Source organism: Hypanus sabinus, chromosome 21 (genome assembly GCF_030144855.1).
Source record: "Hypanus sabinus isolate sHypSab1 chromosome 21, sHypSab1.hap1, whole genome shotgun sequence".
Lineage (NCBI taxonomy): Eukaryota > Metazoa > Chordata > Chondrichthyes > Myliobatiformes > Dasyatidae > Hypanus > Hypanus sabinus.
The window spans coordinates 56,537,316-56,550,171 of record NC_082726.1 but is presented as its reverse complement, the minus strand read 5'-3'; the positions used below and the strand labels follow the sequence as shown (position 1 = coordinate 56,550,171).

At 45.0% G+C, this 12,856-nt stretch overlaps 1 protein-coding gene across 7 annotated transcripts in view; it reads right to left on the bottom strand.

Annotated features, from left to right (window-relative positions):
- LOC132379074 (sorbitol dehydrogenase-like) overlaps positions 1-12,856 on the bottom strand; it is a 95,601-nt gene that overhangs the window by 58,582 nt on the left and 24,163 nt on the right. For 2 of the 7 annotated variants that reach the window (XR_009507287.1, XM_059946606.1), the window contains exons 1-2: positions 5,027-11,164; positions 3,401-3,584 (exon numbers count right to left, since the gene is read on the bottom strand). Coding sequence is in view for 6 of the 7 variants with exons in the window: in XM_059946606.1 (XP_059802589.1) it covers positions 3,401-3,568 (168 nt within the window). In the remaining variant the exon portion in view is untranslated. The other 5 variants (XM_059946607.1, XM_059946608.1, XM_059946609.1 and 2 more) reach the window with 5 other exon arrangements.

The window sequence follows — 12,856 nt, the reverse complement described above, 5'->3', positions numbered from 1 at the left end:
CGAGACGTCTTTACCGACCCTGTGCCACGAGGGTTTAAAGGGTGGAAAGACGAAGAATAGTAAAGTGAAAGGGGGTAAGGGAGAGGAGTTAGATCTGCCCTTAGCGAAGGAAAAGGTCCTAGAGGTAGGAAATAAAGATGAGAAACAGATAAAGCTGTTAAAAGGTCCAGAGTTGGACATGGATGATCTGTCTGGGGTGGCAGCCCTGTTTGAAGAAGTTGAGAGTTATAAAGGTGTTCCCGATAATGAGATGAGAGCAGTCCAAGAGGGAACGGGTATCCTCGCCTTGAGGAAGTCTGCTGGAGTGGCCGAGGAGGTTGTTTCAGCTCACAGGGTTGCGCCTTCCCCGGATGGGAGCTGCCTAGAGAGTAACTGGGAGGATCGGGGGAATTTAGAATTTGGAAAGTGTACGGGTATTGAAAGCCTGGAAGAGGCCCATGTCCCGTTTGAGTGTGTCCAAGATGGGGATGCACATGGTCCTGAACCTAGTCCCGGAGCTCAGAAAATTTGATTCAGCTGGACGAGACGGCCGTCCTTTTGGATCAGATAGACCTGGTTCGGGGAAGAAAGGGTTAACCTTGGTAAACGTGGGAAGTGTGAGTTCCCCGTTGGTCGTGCTGAAGGGGGTGCTCAGAGTTAATGTGGAGTTTACAAATGGAGAGATAACTGTTGTTGTGGAGGGGAACAGGAAATCTGTAGTTCCCAAATCGAATGAAGAAAATTTAAAGTCTAGATTGATTTGGAATGTAAAGGTGCCCCACACGCTATTGTTATTCAAGAAAGTGCTGTGAGGAAGCCGAAATTCAAATGCGGCCTGAGGGAAAGGTTCGAACTGAAACCCATCAGCCTGCATGGTCTTGACAAAATTGTTAGCTACCTGTGTAGCATTAAAGAATTGGGTGGGAATTCACACGATGGTCTAGGTTTGGGACACGGAGTTAAGAGAATAACCCTTATGGGAATGAAAGGCGGGAGAGTACCTCGCCAAATTACCCAAGTCCCCCAGGAAGGAACTCACCGGAAAAGTGGTGACGGTTATTGGGGGGCGCCAGTTTTAAATAGAACCACCGGTTGTATGGGATTTTGACAAAGCATGGGAATAACAAAGACAAATCCCTTGGAACCCTACCTGTTAAATGAAGTCTGATGTTACCAGCCTTTAATCAGGGACAAGATGTTACAATATTAAAAGGGAGCGCCACTGTAATCGTTAACCATCTAGATGCTGAATTAAATGTATGACTGTATGGCTCTGTAGTTAAAAGAGAAAGCTTGGGTATTGTGTTAGATTAAAAATCCTGTAAGACTCTGTACAACTCCGTTTTTAACCGCTGGTAAAAAACGTTTTTTTATGAGGGGAGGTGTTATGAATATACCACAGCTCTGAGGGGCTGAAGGGGCGGGAGCAGCCCCCTCCTTCCGGAGAATCGCAAGATCGCTATTAATTCGGGTCTCGGACCCAGGAAATGAGAGACAATGCAACGGTTTTGACCATTGTTCTTAGAGACACCTGTGTGAATTGCATGTCCCTGCTACCTGACAGCTACCAGGGACATGGACACCCTCGGGCAAAGTGGGGGTGAGGATTGCATCACCCTACTTTGATGGACATCTACAACTCTGCAAGTCAAGATAAAAGGGGACTGCAGGAGGCGGTACCCCAGCGACACACCATCGCTCAGCGCTCCCGTGCTAGCAGGAAGCCATTCAAAGCCACGTGCGTTCCGTTCACCTTTGCCTGGGGAGCGGGTGGCTGATAACACTGAAAAGGACTTCGAACTAACAACGGAGAACCAACGCTCCCCTGATTCAACGGAGTTGCTTCATAAAGACCCGGGCAAGTTTTCCTTTTCTCACCAATCTCTCTCAAACACGTGAAACCCAGCGATTCCCAAAAGGCTGAAGCCTGCAGACCTCTGAGTGACTTTTATATTTCCAACGGACAATATATTATCCCCTAGACAACAGTAGAGCTTATTTCTTAATGATGATTATTACTATACCCGTGCTTTAGATTGAGTATTGACGACGTATATTATCTGAATGTTTGTATTAACCTTCCTTTTGTGCCCCCTTTATAAATAAAAATGTTTGAAAATAGTGCCATCAGACTTCAACGGACCTCTCTATCTTTGCTGGTCAGTTATCCAGTTACGGGATACGTAACACTATTGAGGGAGTGCAGCGTAGGTTCACAAGGTTAATTCCCGGAATGGTGGGACTGTCATATGTTGAAAGATTGGAGTGATTGGGCTTGTATACACTGAAATTTAGAAGGATGAGAGGGGATCTGATTGAAACATATAAGATTATTAAGGGATTGGACACACTGGAGGCAGGAAGCATGTTCCCGCTGATGGGTGAGTCCAGAACTAGAGGCTACAGTTTAAGAATAAGGGGTAGGCCATTTAGAACAGAGATGCGGAAAAACTTTTTCACCCAGAGAGTGGTGGATATGTGGAATGCTCTGCCCCAGAAGGCAGTGGAGGCCAAGTCTCTGGATGCATTCAAGAGAGAGTTAGATAGAGCTCTTATAGATAGCAGGGTCAAAGGATATGGGGAGAGGGCAGGAACGGGGTTCTGATTGTGTATGATCAGCCATGACCATACTGAATGGCGGTGCTGACTAGAAGGGCCGAATGGCCTACTCCTGCACCTACTGTTTATTGTCTATTATCTTACTATTTCTAAACCCACCTGCACATGGTGCTGATAGCAATCCTGAGATTGCTATCCTGGAGGTTCTGTCCTTTAACTTGGCACCTAGCTCCCTAAACTCACCTTTCAGGACCTCCTCACTCTTCCTATCCACATTATTGGTCCCTACATGGACCACGACATCCAGCTGCTCACCCTCCCACTTGAGAATACTGAGAACTCGATCCGAGATATCGCGGACCCTGGCACCAGGGAGGCAACAGACCATCCAGGATTCTCGATCTCTTCCACAGAACCTCCTATCTGTCCCCCTAATATCGAATCCCCATTACTACTGCTCTCCTCTTTTCCCTCCTTTCCTTCTGAGCTGAGGGTCCAGACACAGTGCCAGAGACGCAACCACTGCAACTTGTGCCTGGTAGGTCGTCCCCACCAATAGTATCCAAAACAGTATACTTATTGTTGATAGGAATGGCCACAGGGGTAGAAACATATTCGGCACTTCAAGCCTGCACCGCCATTCAGTATGATCATGGCTGAGCATCCAACTCAAAACCCTGTACCTGCTTTCTCTCCATACCCCCTGATCTTTTTAGCCACAAGGGCCATATCTAATTTAGAACAGAGAACAGGTAAAACCTTAGAACAGTTGTTCTGCTCTTCCTGTCTATTCCCCTTCCCTCTCCTGACAGTCACCCAACTACTTAGGGGTGACTGTCTCCCTGAAACTCCCCGAAGTTACCTGAGGAAGATCCACGATAGTATCTTGCAAATACAATGTGGGTAAAGCAGATCGAATTTTCCGGGTGTTGAATCTCTGGCTGAACGGAGCACAATCATCAGATGCTCTCCAGTTCCTTTTCTTATTGTCGAAGATCATCAATACTCTTGCATAATCCAACCATGTCATGGAAGATCAGGATGTTCTATCAATATTGATACAAAGCTTCATCAGATAAAGTACTGTTGCATAGAACACAGAACATAGAAATTTACAGTACATTACCCACCCTTCAGCCCACAATGTTGTGCCAACCATGTAACCTACTTTAGAGACTGCCTGGAATTTCCCATGTGCATATCCCTCTATTTTTCTAAGCTCCATGTACCAATGGAAACGTAGAAAATTCGGCCCTTCAAGACTGCACCACCATTCAGTATGATCATGGCTGATCATCCAACTCAGAACCCTGTACCTGCTTTCTCTCCATACCCCCTGATCCCTTTAGCTACAAGGGCCATATCTAACTTCCTCTTAAATATAGCCAATGAACCGGCCTCAAATGTTTCCTGTGGCAGAGAATTCCACAGATTCACCATTCTGTGTGAAGAAGTTTTTCCTCATCTCGGTCCTAAAAGGCTCCCCCTTTATCCTTAAACTGTGACCCCTTGTTCTGGGCTTCCCCAACATCGGAAACAATCTTCCTGCCTCTAGCCTGTCCAAAACCTTTAGAATTTTATATGTTTTAATAAGATCCCCCCCTCAATCTTCTAAATTCCAGTGAGTATAAGCCTAGTCGATGCAGTCTTTCTTCACAGGAAAGTCCTGCCATCCCAGGAATCAATCTGGAGAACCTTCTTTGTACTCCCTCTATGGCAAGAATGTCTTTCTTCAGATTAGTGGACCAAAACAGCAGACTCTAGCAGCAGTCTCACCAAGGCCTTGTACAACTGAAGTAGAACCTCCCTGCTCCTGCACTCGAATCCTTTTGCTATGAATGCCAACATGCCATTTGCCTTTTTCACCGCCTGCTGTACCTGCATGCCCACCTTCAATGACTGGTGTACAATGACACCCAGGTCTCATTGCACCTCCCCTTTTCCTAATTGGCCATTATTCAGATAATAATCTGTTTTCCTGTTCTTGCAACCAAAGTAGATAACCTCACATTTATCCACATTAAATTGCATCTGCCATGAATTTGCCCACTCACCTAACCTATCCAAGAGTCTCTTAAAAGATCCTGTTGTATCGGCTTCCACCACTGCCGCTGGCAATGCATTCCACATGCCTAATGCTCTCTGTGTTGTCTCGTACCCCGTGACTAGGTTACCAAACCAGCAGAAATGGAATATTATGTTGGAGTCTGGTACTACTGTAACTAATAGTGTTTATTTGTAAACTAAGTAATACAGTACTATAAAATGCAAATATATATATATAAAACAGGTTAGCAATGATATATATAGAAGTGTGGAAATAGGAATCAAAATCAAGTTCTTTCAAAGTCTAAGGGTAAATGAATAGTCTTATGATGATGCAGAGTTCAGTTCAGTTTAGTTTAGTCGAGGTCGAGGTAGTTGCTGGTGTACCGTTGGAAAGAGAGAGAGAGAGAGAGAGAGAGAGGTGATGCAGTTGCAGTCAAACCTTCTGTTGTCTTCCTGTCCTGTTGTGGTCACCGACTGTGACCCCTCCGTACCAGGCATGACCGTTCTTCGGTGGTGAGCCAGTCACCCAGGCGAGGGTGGACACACACACACAAGCCCCCACTGGTCTGCCTTCACACACTGTGAGCCCCTGATCGATTCCCCCGAATCGATCCTCCAAACCCCCACCTTCGCATGGGTCCATAATGCTCTTTCAGTCTCCCGTGGTGTGTCTGCTTGTGTCTCAGCAGACTTGCTTTTTATTTCCCCTGGCGGCGTACCAGCCATCCTTCAGCAGTCCATCACCTGCTACCGCCTTGCTGTCTCTGCAGGAATCCACACAAGCAGGCAAAGTAAAGAATTAGCAAAGAAGCCATAATAGTAAATTACCTCTCTCTCTCTCTCATTATCAGCATCTGCAGCAGGATGTCTCCCCCCTCTTCTTCTTCTTCTCTCTCTCTCATTAGCGACACAAACAGTGTCCAAAAGCCAGTCTCATTCTCCCGACAGTTTAAAGTACTTGTCCACAGAAAATGTGAACCCTAGGGGTACCTAACAGAGTGAAAAAATTACCCCTGACATCCCTTTGGTACCTATTTCCAAGCACTTTAAATCTATGCCCCCTTGTGTAAGCCATTTAAGCCCTGGGAAAAAGTCTCTGGCTATCCACACAATTAATGCCCCTCATCATCTTATACAATTCTATCAGGTCCCCTCTCATTCTGTCACTACAATGAGAAAAGGCCAAGTACACTCAACCTATTCTCATAAGGTACACCCTCCAATCCAGGCTACATCCTTATAAATCTGCTCTGCACTCTCTCTATAGTATTCACATCCTTCCTGTAGTGAGGTGACCAGAACTGAACACAGAGCTCGAAGTGGGATCTGACCAAGGTCTTATATAGCTGTAACATTACCTCATGGCTTTTGAACGCAATCCCATTGTTGATGAATACCAACACACCACACACCTTCTTAACAACACTGTCAACCTGTGCAGCAACTTTGAGTGTCCTAAGGACACAGACCCCAGGATCTCTCAGATCCTCCATGCTACTAAGAGTCTTACCATTTATATTATATTCTTTCTTCAAATGGGACCTACCAAAATGAACCACTTCACACTTATCTGGGTTGAAGTCCATCTGCTACTCAGCACAGTTCTGCATCCATAAGGCCATAAGATATAGGAGCAGAATCTGGTCCATCAAGTCTGCTTCACTGTTCAAACATGGCAGATCCTTTTTTTAAAATCTCCTCCTCAACCCCAGTTCCCAGCCTTCTACCCGTAACCTCTGATTCCATGTCCAAACAAGAGCCTATCAACTTCTGCCTTAAATATACAGCTGCATGTGACAACAAATTCTACAAATTCACCACACTTTGGCTAAAGAAATTTCTCCTCATCTGTTTTGAAAAGGCGCCCCTCTATCCTGAGGCTGTGCCCTCTTGTGCTAGACTCTCCCACCATGGGAAATATCCTTTCCCACATCTACTCTGTCTAGGCATTTCAACACTTGAAAGGTTTCAATGAAATCCCCCTCATCCTTCTGAATTCCAGTGAGTACAGACCCAGAGCCATCAAATGTTCCTTGTATGATAACCCTTTCATTCCTAGAATCACCCTTGTGAACCCCCTCTGGATCCTCTCCAATGCCAGTACATCTTTTCTAAGATGAGGGGCCTAAACAGTTCACAATACTCAATGTGAGGCCTCACCAGTGCCTTATAAAGCCTCAGCATCACATCCTTGCTCTTGTATTCTAGACCTCTTAAAATGAATGTTAACATGGCATTTGCCTTCCTCCCCACTGACTCAACTTGCAAGTTAACCTTCAGAGTGTTCTGCACAAGGACTTCCAAGTCCCTCTGCATCTCAGATTTCTGGATTTTCTCCCCATTTAGAAAATAGTCTGCACATTTATTTCTACTACCAAAGTACATGACCATGCATTTTCCAACATTGTATTTCATTTGCCACTTTCTTGTCCAATCTCCTAATCTGCTTCCTGTTTCCTCAACACTACCTGCCCTTCCACCATTCTTCATATCATCTGCAAACTTGGCAACAAAGCCATCTATTCCATCATCTAAATCCTATCGCTGTCCTGCTGTAACTTCTGACAACCTTCCAGACTATCCACAACAGCCCCAACCTTTGTGTATCAGCAAACTTACACACCCACCCTCTACTTCCTCATCCAGGCCTTTTATAAAAATCACAAAGAGGAGGAGTCCCAGAACAGATCCCTGCGGAACACCACTGGTCACCAACCTCATGCAGAATACGAACCATCTACATCCACCATTTGCTTTCTGTGGGTAAGCCAATTCTGGATCCACAAAGCAAGGTCTCCTTGGATCCCATGCTTTATTACTTTCTGAAGGAGTCTTGCATAGGGAATCTTACCAAATGTCTTACTGAAATTCATATACACTACATCCACTACTCTACCTTCATCAATGTGTTTTGTTACATCCTCAAAGAATTCAATCAGGCTTGTAAGGCACGACCTGCCCTCGTCAAAGTCATGCTGACTATCCCTAATCAGATTATGTCTCTCCAAATGCTCATAAATCCTGCCTCTCTCCAACAAGTTGCAACCACTATAGTCAGACTCACTGGTCTATAATTTCCTGGGTTATCTCTGCTCCTTTTCATGAACAAAGGAACAACATTTGCAACCCTTAAATCCTCCAGTATTTTTCCCATCTCTATTGATGATGCAAAGACCATCGCCAGAGGCTCAGCAATCTTCTTCCTCACTTCTCACAGTAGCCTGCAGTATATCTCAATCGGTCCCGGTGACTTAATGCTTTTCAAAAGCTCCAGCACATCAAAAGCTGCATCACCGCCTGGTTCGGAAATTGCACCATCTCAGATTTCAAGAAGCTGCAGCAGATAGTGAGGTCAGCTGAGATCATTGGGGTCTCTCTTCCTGCCATCACGGACATTTACACTACACGCTGCATCTGCAAAGGAAACAGCATTATGAAGGACCCCATGTACCCCTCATACAAACTCTTCTCCTTCCTGCCGTCTGGGAAAAGGTTCTGAAGCATTCGGGCTCTCAAGACCAGACTATGTAACAGTTTCTTCCCCCAAGCTATCAGACTCCTCAATACCCGAAGCCTGGACTGACTCCTTGCCCTACTGTCCTGTTTATTATTTATTGTAATGCCTGCACTGTTTTTGTGCACTTTATGCAGTCCAGTGTAGGTCTGTAGTCTAGTGTAGCTTTCTCTGTGTTGTTGTTTTTTATATTACGTAGTTCAGTCTAGTTCAGTCCACTACCTCCTCCGACTCCATGCACATGTTTCCACTCTCGCACCTGATTGGTCCTATTCTCACGTGGCTCATCCTTTTGCTCTTCACATACTTGTAGAATGCCTTGGGGTTCTGCTTAATCCTGCTCACCAAGGCCTTCTCATGGCTCCTTCTGGCTCTCCTAATTCCATTCTTGAGCTCCTTCCTAGCAACCTTGTAACTTTCTAGAGCTCTAACAGTATCTGTTAAGTCGGAGTTCTTGTTCTTCTTTGAACATGTGCAGCTGGGTTCCAGACTTGGGCATCCCTACTTCAAGGGATGTCCATAAAACCATAAGATATAGGAGCAGAATTAGGCCATTCAGCCCATCGAGATGTTCTGCCATTCCGCATGGCTGAACCTGGATCCCACTCAACCCCATACACCTGCCTCTTTGTCATCTCCTGACCGATCAGAAAATGATCGACTTCCACCTTAAATATACGCCCAGACTTGGCCTCCAATGCAGTCTGAGGCAGAACATTCCACAGATTTACTAATCCTTGGCTAAAAAAATTCCTCCTTACCTCTGTTCTAAGGGTCACCTCTCAACTTTGGGGTTGTGCACCTCCACCATAGGGAACATCGTCTCTATGTCCACCTTAACTATTCCTTTCAACATTCAGTAGGTTTCAATGAGATCCCCCCACACTCTTCTAAATTCCAGTGAGTATGGACCCAAAGCTGCCAAACGCTCATCATATATTAACTCTTTCATTTCCAGAATCATAATCATCTGGACTCTCTTCAATGACAACACATCCTTTCTGAGATACAGTCCCAAAACTGTTGACAATACTCTAAGTGCGGCCTGACTAATGTCTTACAAGGTTTCAGCATTGAAATAAATGCCAACTTTGCATTTGCCTTCTTTACCACAGACTTAACCTGTAAACTAACTTTCTGGGAGTCTTGCACAAGAACTTCTAAGTCCCTCTGCACCTCTGATGTTTGAACCTTCTCATTTAGATAATAATCCGCACCAAAATGCATTACCATACATTTCCCAACACTGTATTCCATCAGCCACTTTTTTGTCCATTCTTACAACTTGTCTAAGTCCTACTGCAATTGCATTGCTTCCTTAGCACAACCTACCCCTCCACCTATCTTTGTATCATCCACAAACTTTGCCACAAAGCCATTGATTCCATCATGTCCAAGAGTGGGAAAGAAGGGGGATGGGGAAAGGAAGAGAAAGATGGTCAGTGAGGCAGAAAGGGAGGGGAATAATAGGGCAGGAGTGGAAAGGGGGATAGAGAATATACAATATAGAATTGTAAAGCACAGAAACAGAATCTTCAGCCCATCATGTTGCATTGAACTAATTAGCAAATAAATGTCTAACTAAACTAATCCCTTCTGCCTCCACAGTATTAATATCCCTCCATAAACTCAAGGGATTTGGCAGATGCTAGAAATCCAGAGCAACACACATAAATACTGCAGGAAATCAGCAGGTGAGACAGCATCAATGGAAGGTTATAAGCAGGCCTGAAACATCGACTCTTTATTCTCCTCCACAGATGCCACCTGACCTGAGTTCTTACAGCATTTTGTGAGTGTGTTTCTTTTCATATTGCTCCATTCTCTGCACATTAATGTGCCTGTCTTTGACTCTAACCCCAGAAACATTTGCTAACACACTCACACTCTAGGTACAAAACCATGTCCCCACCCTACAACATATGGACCTGTGTTCTCCCCAAATAAATCATAAACAATAAATAATGGATTGCAAGAAAGATGAATGGGACTGGAGTTATGGAATGAAGGTATGGGCCAGATCAAAGGCAGACAGAATCTACAGTAAAGAGAACACCAAACATAAGAGTTTGTAGGCAGTATTCCACTACCAATTGACACCCTAACATTCAAAGTGACACACTCATCATCACCTTGGTTCTTAAAAAACCAAAGCCAAGATCTACAAGAGACTGAAAAAGAACCAAAAACTGAAGCCAAGCTGGGACCACAGTCAACAGAAGACACCAAAAGCTACTTAGCTCCAGATTATATGTCATTGTGTAGGAACAGCCATCTGTATAGCCATAACCCTTGCACTTATGCCCACATACTCTTAAAATAAAAACTGATGGCCAATGGAAATTTTTCAACCTTCAAATTAGGAGTAAGTTAGTTTTAAATTTTAAAATTGCAGCAATGAATATAGAATTTTGTAAAAGTGAAATTAACATAAGAGAGGATCAGATTCGGATTTATTTATTGCATGTACATCTAAAACATTTATTGAAAGGTGCCATTTGCATGTACTGTGAGCAGCTCACAATTTACATTCTGGAGCCAACACAGCATGCTCAAATTGGGGTACTGTACTAAATAGACATCCCTTATTTCTACTGCTGTGTCTTCTGGTCCTAGGCACCCACACTCTAGGAAACATACACTATATCTAAGCCTTTCAATATTCAATATGTTTCATGAGGTCCACCCTCATTCTTCTAAGTTTTAGAAAGTACAGACTACAAGAAATCAATCAATCCTCATACTTTAACCATTTCATTCCTCTGCACCCTCTCCAATGCCTGCACGTGTTTTCTCAAATAAGGGGACCTAAACTACTCAGAATTCTCCAATTACGGTCTGACCAATACCTTATAAAGCCTCAGCATTACATGCTTGCTTTTGTACACCACATCACTACTTTTTTATTTCTATTTTTGCATTTTCAACCTCTCACGGCTACGGGCAGAAGTTCCTATTCGCTTCAAAAAGGCAACAATTATACCAGTGCCTAAGAAGAATAATGTGTCCTGCCTTAATGACTATCACCCGGTAGCATTCACAGTGATAAAATGCTTTGAGAGGTTGGACATGACCCACCGCAGCTTGCCTTTCGCACAATAGGTTAATGGCAGACATAATCTCAATGGCTCCTCACACGGCCTTAGACCACCTGGACAATAAAAGCATTTATGTCAGGATCAACACGTACAAACAAGCTGGATGAACTCAGCTGGTTGGGCAGCATCCGTTGAAATGAGCAGTCAATGTTTCGGGCCAAGACCCTTTGTCAGGACTGAAGAAAGAGGGGGCAGGGGCCCCATAAAGAAGGTGGGGGGAGGGTGGAAAACCAATCAGAGGAAAGATCAAGGGGTGGGGGAGGGGAAGCAGGGAGGGGATAGGTAGGAGAGGTGAAGAAGGAATATAAGGGGAAAGCACTATGGGTGGTAGAAGAAGGCAGAATCATGAGAGAGGTGATAGGCAGCTAGAAGAGCAGGCAGAGTGAAAGTGGGATGGGGGAAGGGGGAGGGAGGGAATTACTGGAAGTTGGACAATTCGATGTTCATATCGAGGGGCTGGAGGCTACCCAGATGGAATATGAGGTGTTGCTCCTTCAATCTGAGTTTGGCCACATCATGGCAGTAGAGGAGGCCATGTTGTGGTGAACTACATATACCTGTCTGGACACGCCCCCCCCCCCCCCCACCGCTGACTGTTCCTGTGGCTCCTCCGACAGACCCCTGTATAAAGGCGATTGGAGGCACAGCTCCTCCCTCAGTCTCCAGGATGTTGTGTGGTGGTCGCTCACTGCTTGTTCCTTCTTCCAGTCAATAAAAGCCTATCTCGCCTCACGTCTCTGAGAGTTATTGATGGTGCATCACATGTATGGACATATCTGAATGAGAATGTGAAGCAGAGTTGAAGTGGGTGGCAACTGGGAGATCCTGTCTGTTGTGGCGGACGGAGCGGAGGTGTTCGATCCTCCAATCTACGTTGGGTCTCGCTGTTGCAGAGGAGGCCGCACTGGGAGCACCGGATGCAATAGATTACCCCAAAAGGCCTCACAAGTGAAGTGTTGCCTCACCTGGAAGGACTGTTCGGGGCCCTGAATGGGGGTAAGAGAGGAGGTGTAGGGACAGGTGTAGCACTTGTGCTTGCAGGGATAAGTACCAAGTGGGAGATTTGTGGGGAGGGACGTGTGGACCAGGAAAAGCAGAGAGGGGTAGAGAGGGAAAGATGTCCTTAGTGCACTGGTTCTCTCTAGTTTCCCAGCTTATAGTAAAGCATAGTCTTGCATAAGTCATCCATTTCATGAAAGGTCAGTTAACTTCCAAACAAATTTCTTGCTGATCTGCCAGTATAGCTGGGCAAACATTGACTCTTAATATTTGTTGTACTATATGCAATCACTTGTAGAACCAAAACAACTACACAAAGGGTCACAGTTACTGTAATATCATCATCTACGACGCTGCGAGTCAGGATAAAAGAGGGTCTGTAGGAACAGTCCCTCAGACACACCAGAAGAAACATTAAGCAACCATGTAACAGCAGGAAGTCATCGGAAGGAGGCCACGTGCGTTCAGTTCCGTGGCTGGAACCACAGAAAACGGCTTTTAGCTAACAACGGGGAACCCACTCCCCTGACTCAACGGATTGGCATCATAAAAGACCTGTGCAAGTTTAAAACGCCTCACTCTTAAACCCAAAAACACTGCAGCTTCAACGAACTAACAGTGACTGTTATCTTTCCATCGGACAATACATTAACCCCTA